The sequence below is a fragment of the Carcharhinus amblyrhynchos genome, chromosome 4 (assembly GCF_965287045.1).
Source record: "Carcharhinus amblyrhynchos chromosome 4, sCarAmb.v2.hapA, whole genome shotgun sequence".
NCBI lineage: Eukaryota > Metazoa > Chordata > Chondrichthyes > Carcharhiniformes > Carcharhinidae > Carcharhinus > Carcharhinus amblyrhynchos.
Genome location: NC_137327.1, coordinates 137,038,783 through 137,062,855, shown reverse-complemented (window position 1 = coordinate 137,062,855; position 24,073 = coordinate 137,038,783). Strand labels below are relative to the sequence as shown.

At 43.8% G+C, this 24,073-nt stretch overlaps 1 protein-coding gene across 5 annotated transcripts in view; it reads right to left on the bottom strand.

The window, feature by feature from the left end:
- Nucleotides 1–24,073, bottom strand: part of LOC145342393 (serine/threonine-protein kinase PAK 3) — a 247,444-nt gene that overhangs the window by 29,788 nt on the left and 193,583 nt on the right. For all 5 annotated transcript variants that reach the window (XM_080187944.1, XM_080187945.1, XM_080187943.1 and 2 more), the window contains 3 exons: nucleotides 16,739–16,861; nucleotides 9,791–9,971; nucleotides 8,644–8,707 (listed from right to left, as the gene is read on the bottom strand). In XM_080187944.1, coding sequence (XP_080044070.1) covers nucleotides 8,644–8,707; nucleotides 9,791–9,971; nucleotides 16,739–16,861 — 368 coding nt within the window. The remainder of the gene's footprint in view (nucleotides 1–8,643; nucleotides 8,708–9,790; nucleotides 9,972–16,738; nucleotides 16,862–24,073) is intronic.

The window sequence follows — 24,073 nt, the reverse complement described above, 5'->3', positions numbered from 1 at the left end:
TGCATAGCAGCATGCTGCAATTTTTTACATTTAAGTAATAGTCTATTTTGCTGTTATTCCTACCAAAGTGGATGATCTCACATTTACCAACAGTGTACTCCATCTGCTAGACCTCGCCCACTCACTTAGACTATCTATATCCCTTTGCAGACTTTCAGCGTCCTCTGCACATTTTGCTCTGCCACCCATCTTCGTGTCATCTGCGAATTTTGACACACTACACTTGGTCCCCAACTCCAAATCATCTGTGTAAATCATAAACATAAATAAGAGCAAAGTGCAATACGAAAAAAAATCCCTAAAGTTGCATTTATAACGAATCTATCAAATTCTGCTGTACCATTAGTTTTTTTTAAAAAAAATTAATTTGTGGGACATGTGGTGTCGCTGGCTGGCCGGCATTTATTGTCCATTCCTAGTTGTCCAAGGGTAGTTGAAAGTCAATCACATTGCTATCACTCTGGAGTTACATGTAGGCCAGACCAGGTAAGGATGGCAGATTTCCTTCCCTAAAGGACATTTGAACCAGATGGATTTTTCCGACAGCAGTTTTACGGTCATTAGTAGATTTTTTATTGAATTCAAATTCCACCATCTGCCGTGGCGGGACTTAAACCCAGGTCTACAGAATATTGGCTGAGTTTCTTGGTTAATAGTCGAGCGAACATGCCACTGGGCCATCGCCTCCCCTTATTACCCAGCAATTGGCCGAAACTCCCCTGCCTAATACTTCAATTGAAATGTTTAGAAAGTTTAAGCAGTACCACTTGTCTCAATTTCTTTCTGCACTCCATAGCCCTAGAACCAGCCGCGATAGCTGTCGAGGCAAGTTTGCACTGAGAAATTGTGAGGCCTAATCTTTAGTGAAGCTGACTGTTCAATTTAAAAAATAAACTGGAAAGATCAAGTTAACTTGTGCCACGATGCACGATGAGGTCAGAATGAAATCAGTCATTCATTTACATTTTATTCAGAGAATTGTTTCAGCTTGGAAGATATCATTGAAGAGGGTTTTTTACTTTTAAAATTACAGGGAAGACTGAAACAACATTGCTATTATTAACTTCACTTTAAAGCCAGGCTTAAATATGGAGTATTATTTAGTATAAATGTATAATATTAAAGATAATTATTTTGTAACACAGATGAGCATTATTCCAAAAGGCTCTAAGGGTTGAATATTCTTCAGACTTTAAATAAACAAGCATATGTTCATCCTTTTACAAGATTGCTATAGGAAAGATACATTTTTCTAAGCATTTGATCTATGGTTATCTCAACCCTTTGCTCAATTTTAAGAGCAATAATTGACTCTGTCTTCTATCAGTGACATTTTAGGCATCAACATGAAAGGGTGCATTTTAAAAATAGGAGTTGTTTTTCTTTCTCTCTCTGGACCTTTCCACCCCACTCAAAAGGTTGAGGGAGTGGATGTGAGAGCTGAGCCAGTTAAGAAGTCTTGCTGTAGAGAGTCTTGGGTGAGACTGTACCTGGAATATTGGGCACAGTTTTGGTCTACTGACCCAAGGAGAATATATTTGCCATGGAGGGACTGCTCATCAGACTGATTCCTGAGAAAGCTGAATCCAGGCATTGAGGGGATTTTCACAGTAACTTCATTGTAATATTAATGTAAGCCTACTTGTGATACTAATGAATAAACTTTAAACCTCAGAAACTAGGAGCAGGAGTAGGCCATTTGGCTCTGTGAGCTTGCTCTGCCATTCAACATGATCATGGCTGATCCTTGATGTCAATGACATATTCTTGCTTTCTCCACATACTCCTTGATGCCATAATAATCTAAAAACTTCTCTCTTTCTTGAATACATTCAATGACTTGACCTCCACAGCTTTCCATGGTGGACAATTCCACAGGTTCACTTTGAGTGAAGAACTTTTTCTTCATCTCAGTCCTAAATGATCTCTCTGATCTCTTGAGACTGTGTCCCCTTGGTTCTAGATTCCCAATCCAGGGAAAACATCCTCCCTACATACAGATAAAAGGTATTTATCTACATACAGATAAAAGGTATAACGCTGCAGATTCTGGAATCTGAAACAAAAACTGAAAATGCTGAAAAATCTCAGGTCTCACAGCATCCTTGGAGAGAGAATGGAGCCAACATTGAGTCTGGATGGCTCTGACAAAGGGCTAAACCCCAGTGAAAATAGACCCCATCGTACCAATCTCTCCTCAAGCTTGGTATCAGCCTAGTGAGCCTCCACTGCACTCCCTCAATGACAAGTATATCCTTTCTTAGATAGGGACACAGGTGCATACAACTTCACATTTAGCCATGTTATACTGCACCTGCCATGTGTTTGTCCACTCATTGTCTAAATCACACTAAAGCCTCTTTGCATCCTCCTCATAACTCACAATCCCACCCAGTTTTGTGTTGTCATTTATATACATCGTGAACAGCTGGGGCCCAAGCACCGATGGCAGTGACCTCCCCCACTATTTACTGCCTACCACAAGAGAAAACACAGATTCCCACTCTGTTTTCTGTCAAACATTTTGCGATCCATGCCAATGCATGACACCCCCTATCCACGTGCTTTAATTTTGCCTAGTAACCTCTTATGAAGGATGACATCTCTTTCTCCCCTCGCAGAACATCAGGCAGATACAATCTATCCTCCTTGTACTGGTCCCACCTTCCCCAAAACTGGTCTCAATGTCCCGAGAATCTGAATCCCTCCCTTCTACACCATCTCTCCATCCACGCATCCATCAGTTATGAGCTGTTATTTTACTCTTGCCAGCACATGACACTGCTACTAATTCTGAAATTATTACCTTTGTGGTCCTACTTTTTAATTTGATTGAATCAATTCCCGATATCATTAAACATAAATGAAACTACCATTTCTACCACTATTAATGGGTTCACTTTACAAGTCAACAATCCCTGAACTGAATAGTATATCTTGCTTTAAGAAGCTGATGTGTACATACTGAACTTAAGCTTATAGCTTCCCTCATTGACCAGAGAGAGAGAGACTCTTCCAGAGCTCCATGGGTCAAGATTTGGAGCTGCCAATTAAATCTACCATTTCAAGTGAGGAGCTGCCTCCATTGCCTTTCAGGCTGCTGCACTAACATTGTCTGTTTAGGTAATACTTCTGCTCAGCATTTTGAAATAAAACTCATTCCAACATTAATGGCACAAATGTCTCTGGAAATGCTGGATAATCTGTATTGTCTCACACTGCTCTGATGTGTCAGAACACATAATCCTTAGCCGACTGGTGTTCCAAGTAATTTGTGTTAAGCAGAATCTCAAATAGTGCATGCTTCTCGGCAGAGTTAACCGTTTGAGAATAGAATATAACTGAAAGCAAATATCAGCAATAGATTGGCTCTTTATTGGTAAGGGAATTGATGGTTATGAGGGAATGGCCGGAGAATTCGGTTGAGAAACACGTCAGCTATGATTGAATGATGGAGCAGACTCGATGGGCTGAATGGCCTGATTGTGCTCCTATACCTTATGGTCTAAAAGATTACTTTCACTGGAAATATGCAGGCAAAATTCTGTTTGGTATGGTAAAGATAGTCCTATCCTGTAGAGAGAAGGGGAACCTAGGTGACTCCACCCAAACTCCTCTGGTATCCAGAGACTGGCTGGCTGGAATAAACTGGGCTGGTGGACTTTTAAAATGCGGATGTGTCTCACCTGCACCAACCCCAACGCCTTTCCCTGCCAGAAGACAGCAAACTCTCCACTAAATATTCAAATTGGGCACAGATGAAGATCTTGTGGATCCGTTACTATTGGTATTGATGATAATCAAAGCTTTTTAAGTACAGAATTAAATTACAGAAGGTAAAAACTGGTCTGATAATCAATAATGGTGAGGAACAGTTTAAAGTGATACAAAGTAAACACAGCTGGATTCATTTACTGAGTGCTACAGTCAGCCCATGACAGATTTTCCAAGACGTCCCTTTCCAATTTAGAATCCCTACAGTATAGGAGGCTGCCATTCGGCCCTTCAAGTCTGTACCGACCACATCCCAACCAGGCCCTACTCCCGTAACCCTCACTTACCCTGCTAATCCCCCTGACACTAGGGTCAACTTAGCACGGTCAATCCACCTAACCCAAACATCTTTGGGCTGTGGGAGGAAACCGGAGTAATTTGAAGACATCTTTTCACATCTCCCTAATTTGATTGAAGCAAAATCAGGAAATCCTATACAGAAATAAGTATTTAAACAGGAGTGTTGGGAAGCATGGGATTCAGACTCGGGGAGTACAATGTGATTCTGAATAACAGAAGGGACATTTTCTCTCAACTCTGCTGAATGAAACAAACCTGGGGCAGTCTCAATTCAATTCTTAATGAGCACAATTCAAATGATTGAAGTTTTATTATTGGACTGGACCAGTAATCAAACTCAAGAACTAATACAGCTGAGGTAGAACTTCATGGCTGGAGGCAAGTTGGACAGCACGGTGGCACAATGGTTAGTATTGCTGCCTCACAGCTCCAGGGACCCGGGTTCGATTCCCGCCTTGAGTCACTGTGCAGGATCTGCATGTTCTGTATCTGTGCGGGTTTCCTTCAGGCGCTCCGGTTTCCTCCCACAGTCTGAAAGACGTGCTGGTTAGGGTGCATTGGCCGTGCTAAAATTTCCCTCGGTGTAACCGAACAGGCGCCGGAATGTGGCGATCAGGGGATTTTCACTGTAACTTTGTTGCAGTGTTAACGTAAGCCTGCTTCTGACACTACTAAATAAACGTAAACTTTAAATGTTCAGCATTTGGACCGTCCAAAGTACACCAAATGCACAGGCGTGTTAACAGCAAGTTATAAAATTCTCCAACACCTTCCTCACTAGAAGGATTGGGGAAGGTGGCCCCAGTCCGGGAACACCAACAGGTACAATCTGACCAATGATGGAACCATCCCGTGTAAATAGGAGGAAAAAAAAGACATTGGGCAGGATTTTTATGGCCCTTCCTGCCAGCTGGATCCAGCTGTCCCGCAGAAGGCGCCCCTCACCAGTGGGTTCCCTGGCGGTGAGACAGGCAAGTCCTGCCTCCCCCCCCGCCAAAAAAAAAACTGTATTGGCGGAACTGGAAGATCCCATCGGCAGTCAGTGGTGCCATGTACGGAGGGGCTGGAAAATCCTACTCATTGTGAGTAGGATTTTAATTTTAATTATACATACAAAAAAAAACATGTAAGTGACAGAGCTGGCAAGGTACTTAAAACCTCACTGACACCTTTGCCACAGATCTTTTACATGGTTAGGTATCATACACACTGCTGCTACTCTAAATATTCAGGATAGAATGCAGTTAATGGAACTCAGTAACGGTCAGTCTGTACAAATCCACAGCCAATTCAATCCTGTCAGTTTTTAATCATGCAGGTGTGTAAATGTAATATATGGGTCCTGCGTGAAATAAATTTGAATTTGAGGCAGTCATCACCATATTATATTGGCCTTAGATTAGCGTTGAATAATGAGTTATGAGCACAGATATGGATTGTGCAGTCTTGTTTAAAGATTAGGATGTATTTGATATAATTTAGACGATTAAAATTGCTGCAGTGGGATTGTACATTATCTATGGAATTACCAGGCTTGATGAACACCAGTATTTCATGTACTTTTAATCTGGCATAAATTGGCACAATATTGATAGCCTGTTTGGGAGAGAACTAGAGATGTAATAATTTTACACTGGTATTATTTTCTGGATGAGGGAAAGAGGGTCACCAATCTCTTGGTTTTGCCACCTTACAACAATCAAAAACGTACCAAACCACGGGGGTGATTTCTCCCAGCCCGCTGATCTGTTCTTGTAGGGCAGTGGGCCATGGGACTCAAGCGGAGGCCATTTTGCAGGCTCCTCGCTGGGCACCATGACCTCATAAATCTCCAGGCACCAAAGTGGAGGGGAGAATTTAACAGCCATTTAGGGGGAAGGTGCCAGATGAGGTTAATCCCTCTCCCTTGCTGTCTGGATTAGGTCATTCAGTTTTGCGGCACCAAATTAGAGGCAAACATCCACGCACCACGCATCCCCCCCCTCCTCCTCCTCCATCAGCACATCTGCAAGTGCTGACTTGGTTTCCCCTCCATAGTAACATGGCAAACTGCATTAAACTTGTCGGAATACTCTAATGGGCGCATGACTCACCCAAACAACCTGCAGCTGATCTGCTCTAACAAGGAACAGTTCCATAAAAGGATGGACAGTCGGGCAGGCAATGCAGAAGGAAATAATGGCCTCCAGGAGAAAGTTCCCTATTTTTCAGATGCTGGCCTGGCCCGGTTACTGGAGACGGTGGAGGCAAGGGGGGGGCGGGGAAACACCCTCTTCACCGTAACTGGATGCTGTCCCAGGGGAGAGGGATGGAAACGCAACCTGGGAGGCAATGGCAGCATGTGCACTGGCCAGAACTGGCAAGCAGTCCTACAAAAAATTAAATCTGGAGAGATATGAGAGAGAGAGAGAGAGCGAGAGAGAGAGAGACAGAGAGATTGAACAGTTTAGGCTTATAGTCTCTGAAATTTAGAAGAATGAGGGGAGATCAAATTGAGATGATAAAAGACATGGATAAAGGAGACGTGAAGTGAACACTTCCTCTTGTGGGGCATTCTAGGACAAGAGATCATAGTCTGAAGGATAAGGGGGAGCAAGTTTAAAACAGTGTTAAGGGGAAACTACTCCATCCAAAGAGTTGTGAATCAAAGCGCAGTAGATGCTGGGATACTGAGACAATTTAAAGAAAGAGTTAGATTTTTAATTGGTAATGGATTGAAGGGTTATGGGGAAAAGGCAAGAAAAGGGGGATGAGGAGTATATCAGCCATGATTGAATGATGGAACAGGCTCGATGGGCCAAATGGTCTAATTCTGCCCCTGTAACTTATGAAGATTAATTGGTTGTATTGCAAAAATCAACTTATTGATCTGAAGAGGGGGAGGAGTTGATTTTGGGGAAAGGAAGAGGCAGATAGAGGGTTTAAAGGACTCTGCTCGCCCCCAACCCAGCAACATACACTCCCCACATTTCCCCCTCCACTACATACTCTTCATACCACCCCCTACTACACACCCCTCCCTCCCGCCCACACAGTCCTCCCAGCAACACACACTCCCGACACATATAAAATTTCACCCGTCATCTCTGCACTGAGCAGAGATCGCAGGTGATAATCAAGCGCATTAACACAGTGAATAAACCGGTGAATGACTGAATGGAGCAAACTGAAATTGCACATTTTTTGCATAAAGTTTGCATGTTTATCCATTATGGAAGATGCAAATCTGACATTCTAAAACTTACTCTTTGCTGATCTGTCAAATAATTTAAAAGTGATAATCATTAAGATTATTTGACACATGAATCTTACAGCATCTCAGTATTTATTCTTGCTCTCACTGCCCAATAATGGGAGGCTAATTCTTGCATATTTGAATACATCTCCACCCACTTCCTTTCTCAAAGTTATATATAATATATATACATCTCTCCTAGTGTTGTATCTGATGCTTAACACTTTATAGGAACAACCAAAGGTGTATTTAATTAAACTCTGGCCTCTTGGAATACTCAGGGTGTTGCGTATCAGTATATTGGAGAACATCTGTGGATGTTGAGTAGATCAAGCTTAAACCTGAATGGTGCCATTTCCACAGCATCTTTAACGGTTACCATGGTGTCTAATTGTTAAAATGGTGAGGAAACCGGATGATGGCTGTAACCAGAGTATGTGCCAATCACTTTTACTTGGCACAAAGATCACTGCCAACATAAATAGAGGCAAAGCTTCAGTTCCAATAAGTGTTCCTGAGCTACTATCTTGTGTGATTGACGCTACTACACACTGTTAACACACGGAATACAGCACCGACTGTAACAAATGACAGTTGCAGGAATGAAAAGCTTGACATAAGGAGTGTCTCTGGGCTCTGGGTCTGTACTTTGATGGAGTTTAGAAGGATGGGCCGGGATCTCATTGAAACGTACAAAATAATGCAAGGCCTGGATAAAGTGGCAGTGGTGGAAGGTGTTTCTACTAGTAGGAGAAAATAGGAGGCGGGGGGGGGGGGGAGGTGGGGGTGCACAGCCTCAGAGTAAAGGGATAACCCTTTAGAACTGAGACGAGGAGGAATTTCTTTAGCCAGATGGTGGTGAATCTGTGGAATTCATTGCCACAGAGGGCTGTGGAGGCCAGGTCATTGAGTGCATTTAAGTGAGAGATAGATAGGTTCTTGATTGGTAAATGGAACAATGGTTACGGGGAAAAGGCAGGAGGCTGAAGCCTCGAAACTTATCAGCCACGATCGAACGGTGAAGCATATTCGATGGACTGAATGGCCTAATTCTGCTCTTATGGTCTTCAAATCACACCAACCCTGACTGTACCGTACAGGACTGAAAGGTAACTTGCTGTTTATTCAAATTCTGTGCATTGATAGCGGTTAATCAGACCAAAACCATGTCATAAATGACCAGCCACAGTCATTGGTTCTGAAGGAAAGACAGAATGATGTCCTGAAAGACCATTGTTGTTGTTGGTGCCACATTCCGTGTTTTATAATACGGCAGCTCAGCTTTAGATTGAAAATTGGCCAGTCTTAATTAATAAAAAACAACTTGCACCTACCCCTGCCCGATCTTTTCAAATCGTGTGTATTTCTTTTTGGGATCACCCACGCTTACTATGCTTCCTGAAACAAAAGTCACGTTAAGAGTAAAGTTATTGAAATCATAACACGTCGGACATTTCAAAAGCAGCTTCGTTTTTAATGAGGACAACATTTTATTGGAAGCTTGAATATTAAGGAGACAGGCCCATCACATTGTTACAATTCTCCCTCCCTCCAATCTTCCATGACGTGGGTTTTGTGGTCCCTCTGTCAGACGTGTTTTCAGCTTGGTGAGTGCAGTGGATTGGGGTTGTTGGAGAGGCAGTGGTTGGGCATGGAAATGATGGTTGGCATCTACACACTGCCTTCCTACCCATTCCTAACTCTGTCACTAAAAGTGGCCAATTGCTGAAATAATCATTTCAAAAACACAGTTAGTGATTGAGCTTTCTAACAAACCAATTAACTCAAATTAAATGCTGGCCATGCCATAATATGGTTGCTGTGACTGGGGTGGGGGTGGTCCAGAAGTGGGCGGGCCTTTGTTTTTAAAACTCAAATTAACCATCAGGAAGGAAGAGGTGGCCAATGCCAATTCGCAGGTGCCCTGTGTGCACACGGGACGACACCCTCGTGCCCCAAGATGTTAAGCCTCCTTTTCGTGCCCTCCCAGCCCCCAACACCAGGATGCCCAATCCCTACCAACCCTAAACAGCCCAGGATTTAGCTTCCCCCCAAAGTCCATCGCCCAGACAGCCCGCACTCCTGGCGACAGCACACACTAGAGCTGTGTTGTTACCAAGGCTAGAACCTACCAGCCAATCAGGTTGGTTTTTGAGGATGGTGTGAGTCCCACTTTCTGCCTGCCACTGCCACCCCTCGTGTGGACAATAGGGGAGGGAGGGCAGCCTTCGCTGAAGGTGGTCATTTTGGAACTAGCATTTGTAATAGTGAGAGCGGAGCTGGGGGGGTGGGGGTGGTGAGAGAGGAGCTGGGGGAGGCGCAACAATATTTCTGTAAACTCCAGCCCATGGGAAACATGAATATGAAGTTGTGCTATTAGCCCCAACAGGTCTTCAAATGTGATGTAAGGAAATAGATCTAAAATCACTCTAACCAGGTCCTCAGTTAAAATCAAAAAGGTGTTTAATTTTAAATACATACTTAATTTTTCAAGAATCTCTTCATCCGTCATCTTGGATTTCTTCCTCTGCTTGTCAGTGTTCCTGCAAAGCTGACTGTTCAGGCTGGTTATATTATCTGGTGGTGTTGTCACTGGGGAGGTTGTCACATCTTTGGCTGGAGCCACTGGGACAATCGGCTCAATCACCGATCGGGTAAAAATCTGCAGAGTACAATGACAGTCATCACAATTAACTCGCCAGTTATCCATAAACCCTTCCCTAACATCTCCATCGACATGGAATTGAGCTGGACACAGCAAGGTGGTCTTCACAATGCCTCACTATCCTTGGGGTGACAGTGGGGATGGAAATGCGCTCACCGCTCCTCCTCATCACTATTCCTACTGAACAAAGGGAGGTCATCTTCACTTTGGGCACACGGAAAACTGATGGCGGAGGTTGTGCAGCCTGATATTCACTCCCTCGCCCTCTAATTGCTAATGTGTACAATTGTTTGTGCTACAACGGTGTCCAATGTGAACATTCCCCCCCATGGTATCTGAATGTTGGTCAGGCAGAGAGTGAGCTTCTGCAGTCATTTCCTCCTCCAGCCTGTTAATGACCTAGATTTTCTGGTGGTAATGACAATAAAGCAGCTGAAACTGACAGCAGTTTCAAGAGTGCGTACAATCAACTAGATTTAACTCTCCCCTGCCAATGGGCATTTAGCTGGCATTGTGAGGCGCCCATTTCAAGCAGCTAGCCAACCAAATTTCCCTCTGCAGCCTGAGGGGGAATTCTCCCTAACTGGCCCACCGGCCCCAAAGAAACGCACAGTGGTTAGCACCGCTGCTTCACAGCGCCAGGGACCCGGGTTTGATTCCTGGCTCGGGTCACTGTCTGTGTGAAGTTTGCACATTCTCCCCATGTCCGCATGGGTTTCCTCCGGGTGCTCTGGTTTCCTCCCACACTCCAAAGACGCGCGGGTTAGGTGGATTGGCCATGTGCAGGGTTAGGGTGGGTGATTGGACCTAAGTAAGTGGCTTTTTCGGAGGGTCAGTGCAGACCCAATGGGCCAAATAGAATCTCTACAGTGCAGAAGAGGTTATGATTCTGGCCTCCCCGAGTGGCCTCTCAAATTCCCCACCAATTGCCCAGCCACTTCATGGACCCCCCACTCCCAAAACACTTCTCAGCATCAACAAGTGCAGCATCAGCTGTGGCCTCCACTCCCATTACTGATAGATCCAAAACTGCTAGCCTATGACTGGCCGGCACCTCTCAGTAGCAAGACTTCCACGCTGAGGGGTGGAAATCTTGTATCTGCCCTACGAATAGACAACTGGCCCTTAAATAACTGTGGAGCAGACCTCCTTCCCTTAGAACCCACCTTCTCACCCCCAGGACCTGTCAGTCAGGATATGGAGTCCAACACGTGTATAATTCAGCACAGTTACACAGAAATCTTCAATTGCTGTGGCCAATTCTGCATTCCTCACGTACAGCATGTGCTACTAACCCTGACGCTGAAACTAATTCAGAAAACATGGCTCTGGCTAATTGCCCACTTCTTATGGACTGCCTTCATCAGAAAACTTAAGGACTAGCGTTAAAAGGCACAAGGAGCCTGTTCTGGCAATCAGGAATATCTAGTGATAGCACGTCTATATCGGAACAAGGATTCCTGCACGGAATAGCACTTTCCAAACAGCTGCAAGAAACAAGAATGAGATTCTTCAATTCTCTTCACATCTATCCGACGTTTTAAAAACCTTCTGTCAAATTTATATTACTTAAAGCCCAGCATATTTGCATGTGACTACCCAGGAATTATTATAATAATGTTTTCATCTTAGTTTTTAAACAGATTCTATTTTTTCCACCCAGAGAGTTGTGAATGTATGGAATTCACTACCACAGAAAGTAGTTGAGGACAAAACATTGTGCGATTTCAAGAAGAAATTGGATATAACTCTTGGGATTAAAGGGGTTAAAAGGATCATGTGATCAAGGGATCCCCTCTGCAGGGGGGTGGGGGATGGGAATCAGGATATTGAATTTGATGATCAGCCATGATCAGAATGAATGGCAGAGCAGGCTCGAGGCCTCCTGCTTCTAGCTTCAATGGAGATGCTGCAACAGCTTAATGTAGAGACTTGTGATGGAGAAACATGCCTTTTCTACACATTGTCTGAAGGTGTGGCTTCTCTTCACTGCCCCATGTGCTTGGATTTATACAAGCCCATTACATAGAACATAGAAAAACTACAGCACAAACAGGCCCTTCGGTCCACAAGTTGCGCCGATCATATCCCTACCTACCAGGCCTATCTGTAACCCTCAATCCCATTGAATCCCATGTACCTGGAAGAGATCTGTTGGGTTCCTCAACGTGGAGACATCTTCTGGATCTTCCAGTGTCTGGAAGGTCACATTAGGCAACTGGCCAGTTTGGTGGAGGTTGACAAACACGATTGTTGCTGATTGCTAATTATCAGCCAATACTAACCGGTTAGGTTCACATTACCAAAAATTGTCCACGGTGAGACTCCAGGGAATTATATTTCAGCCATTAGCTGAATCAGGAGGAGAGTGGAGAGAGGAGAAAATATGAACCATGGAATAGAATCCCTACAGTGTAGAAGGAGCCTATTCGGTTCAGCAAGCCTGCACCGACCATAAGCCCACCCAGATCCTAACCCTGTAACCCCATGTATTAATCTTACTAATCCATCTGACACAAAGGGACAATTTAGTATAGCATAATCAACCAAACCTACACATTGTTGGACTGTGGAAGGAAACTGGAGCATATAGAGGAAACCCATGCAGACATGGGGAGAATGCGCTGACTCTGCAAAGACAGTCACCCAAGACAGGAATTGAACCTGGGTCCTTGGTGCTGTGAGGCAGTATTGCTAACTACTGTGCCACCGTGAGACTGGCAAGATTTCTGTAAATCTACATTCCTTTTCTCCCTCCACCTTCTGTTCGTCATTTGCCTTTTTACAGTTTTTCCTGCTTTGGGATGAAAATGTGTGACTCATTTCAAACTTTACCTGCTGCTCAGAACTTCCAACATAACAGTGCCTTCAGCAGCTAGATCCAAAACACATTACAATAGTTAAAGGAACGGCAGGCACATCAAGTACCGCACCACTAATTCTCCTGGAATTTCCTCCAAACTTGTGCCTAGTAATGATGCATGAGAAAGGCATGCCTTTAATCTACTGCAGATGCTGTAGGCAATTAGGCACAAATGAATTTGTGTATTAATTATGCCACATAGTTTCTCGGGTCAACTGGAACACTCCACTGCCACCCTCACCCAATATTTCAAACCTCTACCCCCTCCCGTTAAAAATCAACAGAGAGATCACCAAATTTGCTAAACGGCCACCCATTTGCTGGCCATTGCCCCTGAAGATTAAAAATCAAAGAGCTGGCAATGACTTAGCCCATGGTTCCAAGATAGTAATTGAAAACAAAGTGGCTGAGTGAGCGCACTCAGATTAAAACAACATGTCATTCTGACGGGAGGGGAAGTGCTGGAGATATTTCATTTACTTGATGCTAAGAGTTACTGTACATAAAGCCATTTCAAAATGTCCTGGAATTTGATCATGCAGTAAGCAAACACTCAGATCTGGTCTCAAACCCGGCAGGTTCGTTTTTGTCATTAGTAGATTACGGGCAGAATGATCGGAACATAGAAATTTGGAGCAGGAGTAGGCAAATTCAGCCTTCTGAGCCTGCTCCACCATTCATTCAATTAGATGATGACTGATCTCTCCTTGATCTGAAATCCACCTCCCCACCTGTTCCCCATATCCCCTTATCCCTTTTCTTATTAGAAATATATCTTATCTCCTTCTTGAAGCCATTTAATGATTCTGACTCCACCGCACTATGGGGCAGTGAGTTCCACACATTCAACACCCTCTGCAAGAACAGTTCCTCCTCACCTCAGTTTTAAATCTATCTACCTTCACTCAACCTATAGCTGTGACTGTTCTAGATTTGCAGTCAGGTGGAGGCTTGCCAGTCTGATCTTCACTCTGGGAGGACAGCTCATTGTCAATGAACAATTTTAATCACTTTTGTTTCCAAGAGGGTGCTGTGGGCTTGGATGATAGTCTCTCCCCATTTGAGCTGTGTTTCAGCTGTTTTATTTGATAGTAAACTGATTTATTTGATAGTAAAGTCACAAGCTTTCGAGGTTAACCTCTTTGTCAGGTGAATGGAGAGTTCTGGCCTCAGACAGAACATATAAAGCACAGACAGTTTACAGATTACTGATTAGAATGCGAATCTTTACACCTAACCTGCTGTTCAAGTCTTAAAGTGGCCGACAATGTGTGTGGAAGGAGCACTGATCACAGGTTAAAGAGATGTATATTGTCTCCAGACAGCACAGTGAGTGAGGTTTTGCAAACCCAGGCAAGTCACGGGGGTTACAGAGAGTGTGACATGAACCCAAGATCCCTGTTGAGACCGTCCTCACACGTGCGGAACTTGGCTATCAGTCTCTGCTCAGCGACTCTGCGCTGTCGTGTGTCATGAAGGCCACCTTGAAGAATGCTTACCCGAAGGTCAGCGGCCAAATGCCCGTGACCACTGAAGTGTTCGCCAACAGGAAGGCTCAACAATCACCAGGCAAGACTGTTACCTTCCTGTTGGCGAACACTTCAGTGGTTGTATCTACAATGTTGTATCTTGGAAATGTAGGCCTGAATTTTTGACTCCTCCCGTAGAAGCAAACAGGACCCTAAAAATCACCAATGCCAGTTGCTGTTTTCCTGACCCCAGCTATTTTGGTCTATTAGGGGTTCATTGCCTAGCAACGGGGCCTACTCTCAAGGCAGGCCTGTCAGTTTCCTGAATCAACAGGAACCGTTCAACAGCAGCCAGACACAGGCTGAAATCGGGTGCAGTCAAAGGCTATCCTATATTAGGGCTCTCCTAACAAAAATAAAAACAATAGTGAATTGGCTCTTCTCTGTTTCTCAGTAACATTCTTAACAATGTGGTTGAGAGAGGACAGTCCTGCCCAAGTACATTCTCAGTTACTTATCATCGACAAGAAACAGAATCAGGATAAATGGATCATTTTCTGATTGACATTCCACTAGTTATAGTCTGCCACAGGGATCAGTGCCAGGACTCTTAACTATTCCGGATCTATATTAATGACTTGGATGAAGGGACTGAGCGTATCAGCCATATTTGCCGATGATACAAAAGATAGGTAGGAAAGCAAGTTGTGAAGCGAACACAAATACTCTGCAAGGGGGTGTAGATAGGTTCAATGAGAATGCAAAGTTTGACAGGTTGTAGGTAGACAAGGTGGAAAAATGAGAGTTTATCCACTTTGGTAGTAAGAAAAGAAAAGCAGATTTCTTTTTAAATGGGGAGAGACCACAGAATGCTGTAGTACCAAAGGATTCAGGTGTCCTTGTATATGAATCACAAAGTTAGCATGCCTGGCAGAACAATTAATGAGGAAGGCAAATGGAATGTTGATCTTTATTCTGAGGGTAGTGGAGGATAAAAGAAGTAAAGTCTCCCTACAACTCTGTAGGGCATTGGTCAGATCACACCTGGAGTTGTGTGTACTGTTTTAATTGCCCACTTTAGGATCTCAACTGGCGACAGGCTGGAAAGCCATCCAGAGGTTTAGGTGGGAAGGTGGTGGAACCTAGACAGGGGCAGAGTTTCAAAATAAGAGGTAGTCTGGGATGTCTTCTCTCAGAGGCTCATTAAGCCTTGGAATTCTGTAGTCAAGGGAACAATGAGGACTGCGTCATTGACTGTATTCAAGGCTGAATTTTGGTTCAGAAAGATTTTGACCGACAAGGGAGTTAAAGATTATGGGAAACAGGCAGAAAATTTGAGTTAAGGCCATCAGAACAACCAGGATCTTATTAAATGGGGGAAACAGGCTTGATGCATCAAGTGGCCTACTCATTGGATCAGAAATAGGAGCAATATTAGGCCATTCAGCCCACTCAGCCTGTTCTGCTACCATTCAATGAGATCCCGGCTGACCTGATTGTGGCCTTATCTCCATTTTTTCTTGCTTGCTCCCCCATAACACAGGACTTGCTTCTCAGTCAAAAATCAGTCCAACCTAACCTTGAGTACATTCAATGAACCAGCCACACCTTTCTCCGTGGAAGAGAATTCCACAGACGAATGAGCCTCAGAAGAAATTCTTCTTGATCCCCATTTTTAAACTGTCCCCCCTAAAACGAGATTCCCAAATGAAAAGAAACATCCTCTCAGCATCTGTCAAACCCCCTCAGAACCTTAAACATTTCAATAAGATCACTCCTCATTCTTCTGAGCTCCAGTGTGTGTAGGCCCAACCTTTTCAACTTTTCCTTCATAAGGCAACCCCTCATCCCAGGAATCGTCTTCTCTGAACTGCTTCCAATGCAAGTTTATCTCTCCGTACGTAAGAACATAAGAAGTAAGAGACCACAGCAATCTAGATGGCTATGTCTTGTATGGTTACAGCGTGATTTCCCTACTCCAATCTCCCTTGCAAGTTCTGGTCCTTTTTCTCACGTCCTAATTTTAATTCACAGTGGTTAGCACAGCTGCCTCACAGCACCAGGGACCCGGGATTCATTCCCAGGTTGGGTCACCGTGCGGAATTTGCACAGGTTTCCTCTGGGTGCTTCAATTTCCTCCCACAGTCTAAAAAAAACGTACTGGTTAGGTGCATCGGCCATACTAAATTCTCCCTCAGCGTACCCACACAGGTGCTGGAGTGGGGGATTTTCACAATAACTTGTAATACTAATAAATAAATTTAAAAACTTTAATTTTGTTACACGCGTTTCTTGCTGACAGGCTCCTGATGAGCTCAACTCTTAATGAAGTCGGTAATTGTTAAGCATTATTGACTGTACGTTTATATTAAATCTGTGCCCAAGAACATTTGCTGGCCTCTGACACATCTGCAGAGATAAGTTCCACTGACCGATTTTGTGTGTTCTGGTCGAGGTGCTATCACTGGCGGGGGCATGTTATCATCTTCATCTTCTTCATCATCATCCTCCGACACCGGTGGTACAATTGGTGGCTCTGACGCTATCTTGGTGTTCTGTGAGAGACAGAGTGGCGTTAAGAATTTAATTTCAAATCTTTTGCGAAAGAATGCTCCATCAATGAATATAACAAAAACTGTATTATCCTGCGCTTGCTTCATAAATGTAAGTGCGTCGCACTGAGGGGAAAGAAAGAGGCTTATTGACCTGAAATGATAACTTCCACTTTCTGTCCCTTTGTTTCATGTACAGTACAGGCGCTGAGGAGGTCAGTACTAAAATTAACTTGCTGCAAAGCTTTGATGAAAATATAGTTCTGGACAGTAAGCTTTTTTTCCAAACAAGGCTGAATTATTATATATTTCGAAGTCTTATTAACACCCCTGTGCTGCAATATTATGATTGAGCTAGGTTTAAATAGTTACTCCTTTCAACTAAACATACAAGAAATGCCAATGCTATTATGGACATTCAAAACAGGAATTTATTCAAACTAAATTGAGAGTTTGTTTGAGGGAAAACAGTGAGGTAAGTTGTTTCCAAGTATATAGCCCGAGTTCATTATTGTAAATTGATGTCAGGAGAAGAACTCATACGTGACCCGAGTGTAAGCGGCTGATCTTGTGATATTTATAATTCCTTGTATTTGCCCTTACAAAGTTCCTTGTTATGTTACAAACACTTTACCTCAGCAGTAAATGTTGATGCTCTAGATGTACTGAGTGTAACAATAACAACTGAAGTTGTATTGCACTCATCTAATTCTGTTCCTCTGCACATCTCCAACTTTAATTGCTCCACCATTGGTGTCTGTGCCTTCAGTTGCCCAGGCTCTAAATGCTGGAATTCCCTCCCTACAGGTCGCTGCCTCTTGACCTCACGTTTCTCCATAAAACACTGCAACTTGACATGTTTTATTGCATCGAACTTGTTATACAAATACAGCTTCCTGTTGCAGTTGAATCATTAGTTGGTACCTCCCAGGAGTTGGAGCTAGCGAAGGGGCAACGATAGAAAGGTCCATCGACCTAGGGTGGGATTTTTCGGTTTTGAGATGAGCGAGGCCATAAAATCCCGCCCTGTATTCAGCCACCTTGGGAGGGTGTGTTCAGTGTGTCACTCTAAAAGTAGTTCATTAGGGAGAACAAAAACAACAAAAAAAAAGGTAGAAATCTTCAAAGACTATTTAAAGTAATAAATTCTTCATTAATAGTTTGGAAGTATTTTATTAGAAAGGAAGGACAGCTACAACAGAAGCCATTGTTCTTTTTCCTGTTTTAAGCATCGCCTTACAAAAGGAGTGGGGAATTAATGTACAATGCTCAGATGCAACTTGGAAGAGTTTGCACTCAAGTGTATTGGGTTTGCAGCCATTTGGGAGGAAAGCAATGGGCTGCCAGCTGTTCACAATGTCTCCTTTGCTGCCCACTCCCCTGTCCTGCCAGGGCCGGTTGTACCATGTCAAATAGATAAGAAATGGAAAAATGCATTTAACGTCCGGCGTATTGTAAAGGGGTGATGTGGAGATGCCGGCGTTGGACTGAGGTAAACACAAGGTACCTTCCACACACCTGACGAAGGAACAGAATTTCCGAAAACTTGTGGGATTACTATCAAATAAACTGGTTGGACTTTAACCTGGTGTTGTGAGACTTCTTACTGTATTGTAAAGGGAGCAGAGGGATAGAGGAGAACACAAGGTTGAACTCCTTTCACTTCCACATAACTGCTTACTTTACCAATATACAATTCACTATTTCAATGACATATCAATGGACTCTAAATTAATCTGAATCAATAAATTCATATTAAATCCAACAACTTTAGCACAAAATGTACCAAGCCTTCACATGGATATTGCATTCTGCCAGCTTCTTAACCCAGCAAATTCCTAATAGCTGGAATATGACATGAATTCTCGTCTACTTATCATTTATTTAGTGGAGAGGTCGAGTGCATGTGCAGCAGGAGAAGGCAGTGAGCGAGAAAAAAAAAGCGAGAGAGCTGGAAATTTGGAAGGATCGAGGTAAAGAAGAACTAAAACACATCAGAGTGAGAAAGTTAAACAGAAGCAAAGCTAAATGAATATTCCTGGCATGGAGTTGGAAAGGGGAAAAGGGATACAAGTCAAAAAAGCAAAAACGGGGAAGGACAGAGGGAAAGAGTTTAACCACCCCACAGACAGTTCCTATTCTGCTCCCTTATGTAACACAATCAATCCCTTTGTGTTCCTCATGTGGCATTGGGGCACAGTGAAAGGAAATCTGTGTTCAAAATCTCAGTAAATTTGTCTACCCAGATTATGCAGTTATTGCCATTTTTGTAGCTGAAGACGCCAACATGATATCTGGCAGGGGAAGAGAGCGGCTAATTTTCAGTCCTCGACTGTCCAGTTTGTGCTGGTTTCTTCGGGTAACTTAACGGGTGTTTGAATAAACTAGAACAGAAAAAGGGGCAGTTTTCCGGCTGCGTTGCCCCCACCACAGGTCGTGCTGGAGCTGGGGTCGGAGGTCATAGGAGACGGGAGTCGTGTACTTAACACCAGTGAGAAGCCCGTTTGGGATTCTCCCAGCCCCCACTGTGGGCTTAACCTGTATTCCACCCAATGAGGGCAGGAATTAGATTAGCTTAATTAATATTTAAATATGCTAAATCAATTTCAAGCTGGACTTTCCTGGCTCTCGTAATTCTCTGACCCTCAGGCACAGCAGGAACCTAGCATGAATCACTACTGACCTCCACAAATGGAGACCAGGCGTAATGGCCATGCCAAGGGGCTCGGAGGGCATTGAAGCTCTGGATGGTTGGGGGCATGGCTGAGCAGTGCCCACCTGACTGCCAGTCTGGCACCCTGGCAATGCTCCTTGTGCCTTAAGTGCCAACCTTGCAGAGTCAGGGGAGAGTGCCAAAGTGCAGGGCTTGAGAGTTGGAAGCCTGGGGAAATCAGGTCAATGATCCATGTTGGGAAGGGAGTGACAAACATGCCTTCAAATGAGGGTCTCGTGTGTGTGTGTGTGTGTGTGTTTGGAGGGAGGGAGTCTTTACTTTCACTTTGCGATGAGGGCACCCTCTAAAAGGGGTGTCTGTTTGCTGTGATGCCAGGCTTAATGACAAATTTAGATCCTGCCCCTCAGAACTGGCTCAAAGCTCATTCCCCTCCCAAAAAATGACCAAGTGCGGGAAGATAGTGATCTACTCCATACTGGACGTATTGGTGTGATTGCATCGGTTTCCTAACCCAAAAATGAGTTATGTTTTGGAAAAATTTCATCTAGAAAATCTTTTGAAACCAAATTTCTTTTATTTTCCCCCCCAAAAAATATATATTCAGCTGGACTTTACTGTACCACAAGTTCCTCAGGGAAAAGCTTATGCAAACAACACCTTTGATCACAAGTCCATTTACAAGTAATACCCTCAAAGCTCTGCACGAAAAGGAGATGGTGGCTCCTTTTGGATAGCTTCCAGAGCAGACTGTCAAATTCCGCATCACTGGACCTTTCAAACAAGCACCAAGACATAGCTTGGCTGGTGCTGAGAAGGGCTTTCTTTCATACACACCCAGAGTCTTAGGGTCAATGCATATTATGAAGATAGCTGGGGTGGGGATGAAATTATCATCCACCTCCTTCCAGAATGTGCCTTTCTAAAGCAGCTCTGGAAATTGTGCAGTGGTTTTTGCTAAGGTTCATCCCAATCAGCTACATAACAAGGTGCCATGCTCTCTAGACTGTTTCCACAGGTGCACACGGAGACAAATATCAACTGCTACTGAATTTGGGTCACATCTTGAGGCACTAAAGGGGCAATTCATCATGGACCAATCCACACATCTTCAGACTGTCAGAGGAAACATGGTCACCAGGAGAGGGCGGGAATGTGGAACTGAGCCACGACAGATCAGCCATGATCTTATTGAATGGCGGGGCAGGCTCGAAGGGCTAGATGGCCTACTCCTGCTCCTATTTCTTATGTTCTTACGTAAATCCACGCAGACATGGGGAGACCCAAGGCCAGAATTGAACCTGGATTCCGGGTGCTGAGAGGCAGCAGTGCTAACCACCCTGCCATTCTAGCAAATAAGCCTCGGCCTGGGGATTAGTAGACCAGCAATATTATCACTACACCACCATCTTCCTCATTTAAAGAGGGGCAAAAATGAAAGCTGTTTGGCGATAGCGGCTCTCTGATCTGCTCATCTATGTTGAGGTTGTGTTCAGAGGGGCATATTCCAAGCTCCAGGAATGGACTGAAGCTTGCTGTGACTACCATAAAGATTCGATGGGTAAAAGACCACAATTCCCACCTCCTCCCACCTCTCCACAGCACACTGGCATGGGACTGAAATCCAAGTTAAAAAAACCCTGGGCTGTATACGCCAGGGAACATTTGGAATGAAATGTACATGTATATTGTAAATATACTGTGTAGCGGAGGTATCTCAATACACTTTCAGAGCACCACACACTTTTTTTTATTCATTTGTGGGACATGGGCATCACTAGCTGGCCAGCATTTATTGCCCACCCCTTGGAGGGCAGTTGAGAGTCAACCACATTGTTGCAACTCTGGAGACACATGTAGACCAGACCAGGTAAGGCCGGCAGATTTCTTTCCCTATAAGGACATTAGTGAAGCAGATGAAAGCAATTAAACTGTTTGGCACTTGATGAACTTTTACAAATTTTATGAATAAAGTATATTTTGGGGGGAAAATAAACCAAGACTTTAAGTTCAAAAGATTTCCAGTTTTTTTTAAACTTTACTCAAACGGATAACTAGCTTAAAGCTATTAGTATTTTAATTCATGTATCACAAGGAATGCCGTTTTGAATGAATAGTGTTACCTCCAGGTGGCAGAAATTAGCCTGAATTGTAACGAATCATATTTTCCATTGGAATGTATTTTTTGGTACGATTACGAATTTGAAGACTTATGAATCAAATTAATTTGACTGCAAGAAGTTCTCACAATGAGAAATGAATAAATTAGCATTAGCAGCACTGCATTAATGGCCCTCAGATTTGTCAAGTATGACCACTGACAAAGCCTTCGCGATCCTGCTTTTGCTGTTTTCCTCCGTTCACCACCTTTTTAAATTTAACAATCCTCGTAGCTCTAAAGAGAAATCAGCTGAAGTGTCTAGCCATGATTCCAGTCATGCAAATCACAATTAAAGTATATGTACAGTGTTCTTATGAAAGGGCACCAACTTGAAACATTAACTCAGTTTCTCTCTCGGCAGATGCCGCCTGACTTGCTGAACGTTTCCAGCATTTTCTGTGTTTATTTCATTTTCCCATATCCACAAGACTCGGCTAATGTACTCTGCATAATGTTCATGTAGTTTCACATAATGTTACTGCAGTTTTAAATATTCAATTCAATTCTTTGGCGTTCCTTTTTCATAAGAATGGAACAATTTAGACAGAGGTATTTCTCAGCAGGGCTATGGTCAGTACCTCGCACGCTTGTGAAAGCCCACCCCAGCCTTAAAACCAAACCCACAACTGCTTTGTTGGAGTCAAAGAATGGAGTCAGAATGGTTACAGCACAGGAGGCCGCCAGTGTCTGCTGAGCCTCCGGGGGACCAGTTTAACTTAGTGCCACTCTCCTGTCCTTGCGCATTTTCCCTTTCCAGGTAATGATCCAACTCCCTTCAGCATTCCTCCATTGACACTCTATCTCACTCACAAGCAGTGCATTCCGGATCCTAACCCCAGGCCGTGTAAGAAAGTTTTTCCTAATATCATCCATAACTCCTTTTGCCAATCTGCGCCCTCTGGTTCTTGATTATTCATCAGTGGAAACAGTCTTTTGTTAGGCTGTAACCAATGATAAAAACATAAGAAATAGGAGCAGGAGAAGGCCATCTAGCCCTTTGAGCCTGCCCCGCCATTCAATAAGATCATGGCTGATCTGAAGTGGCTCAGTTCCACTTTCCCGCTCTCTCCCCATAACCCTTAATCCCCTTGCCTACCAAAAACCTATCTACCCGTGTCGTAAATATATTTAGCGAGGTAGCCTCCACCACATCAACGGGCAGAGAATTCCAGAGATTCACCACCCTTTGAGTGAAGAAGTTCCTCCTCAACTCTGTTCTAAACTGCCCCCCTCTTATCTTGAGGCTGTGCCCTCTAGACCTGCTGTCCTTTCTGAGCGGGAAGAATCTCTCTACCTCCACCCTATCCATCCCCTTCATTATCTTATACGTCTCTCATCCTTCTAAACTCCAACGAGTACAAACCCAGTCTATTCAGCCTTTCATCATAGTCCAATCCCCTCCTCTCCAGTATCAGCCTAGTGAACCTCCTCTGCACTCCCTCCAAGGCCTGGGTCTGTTGTAGTGTGACCAATGGTAATAAGCTGCAAGGGTCAGCTGACCCAGTAAACTATGTAACCAAATTGTGTGATGATCAGCTGACTCAGTATAAATAAGAACCTGTTGGGATTTGTGGGGAGCTTGGAATGGCCCAGGATGAGGCCTTTATTTTTGATTTACACGTTAGAATAATTTTTGTTTTATTTTGTTGCCTTCCACAGAAGAGTTCCTTCCGGAGGATCAAGATCTTTCTCTATCTACTCTGCCCAGACCTCATGATTTTTAATACCTCTATCAAATCTTCGCTCAACCTTCTCTTCTCCAGTTTAAAGTCCAGTCCAGGGATTTTATGGGGAAAACCTGAAGATTAAAAGACAAAGGCAGGGAGAACAATGAAGGACAGAAAAAAAAAGAAAAGGACTCTGTGCTTGAGTTTATAATAGAAAAAGGTGCATTAGTTGGAAAAGCTGCAGTTTAGCATTAAAACGCACACTTTTACTGTTGCCATGGTGCTTGTTACATTGGGAGGATCAGAGGCCTTTGAAACCTCCCAGGAGGAGAGAGGGCAGTGCTGTTTTGACAGTGCCAGTCTGGCACCCAGGCACTGGCCACTAGGGAAGGACTGAGGTTGGTGGGGGATTGCAAATGGGAAGTGGGGGAAACTGCACACACTCTGCAACCAGCAATTGACAGGGGAAGAGCAGCAATTGCGAGGGGGGGGCAGCGAGTACAGGGTGGGAGTGCTTGATGCATCTATTTATGCTATGGCACAGGAAAGAGAGAGATCAATGCATGCACAGTGGTGCACTCTGAGGTAAGTAGTTGGCTTTAATGGTGAGCATGGTCCCAGGCTCTCCTTACTGCTGGGAAACAGCTCTTTCTTCGTTTTTGCTCAGAGCGACAGGATTGGATTTTTGAAATTTGCCCAAAAACAGATCTGAAACT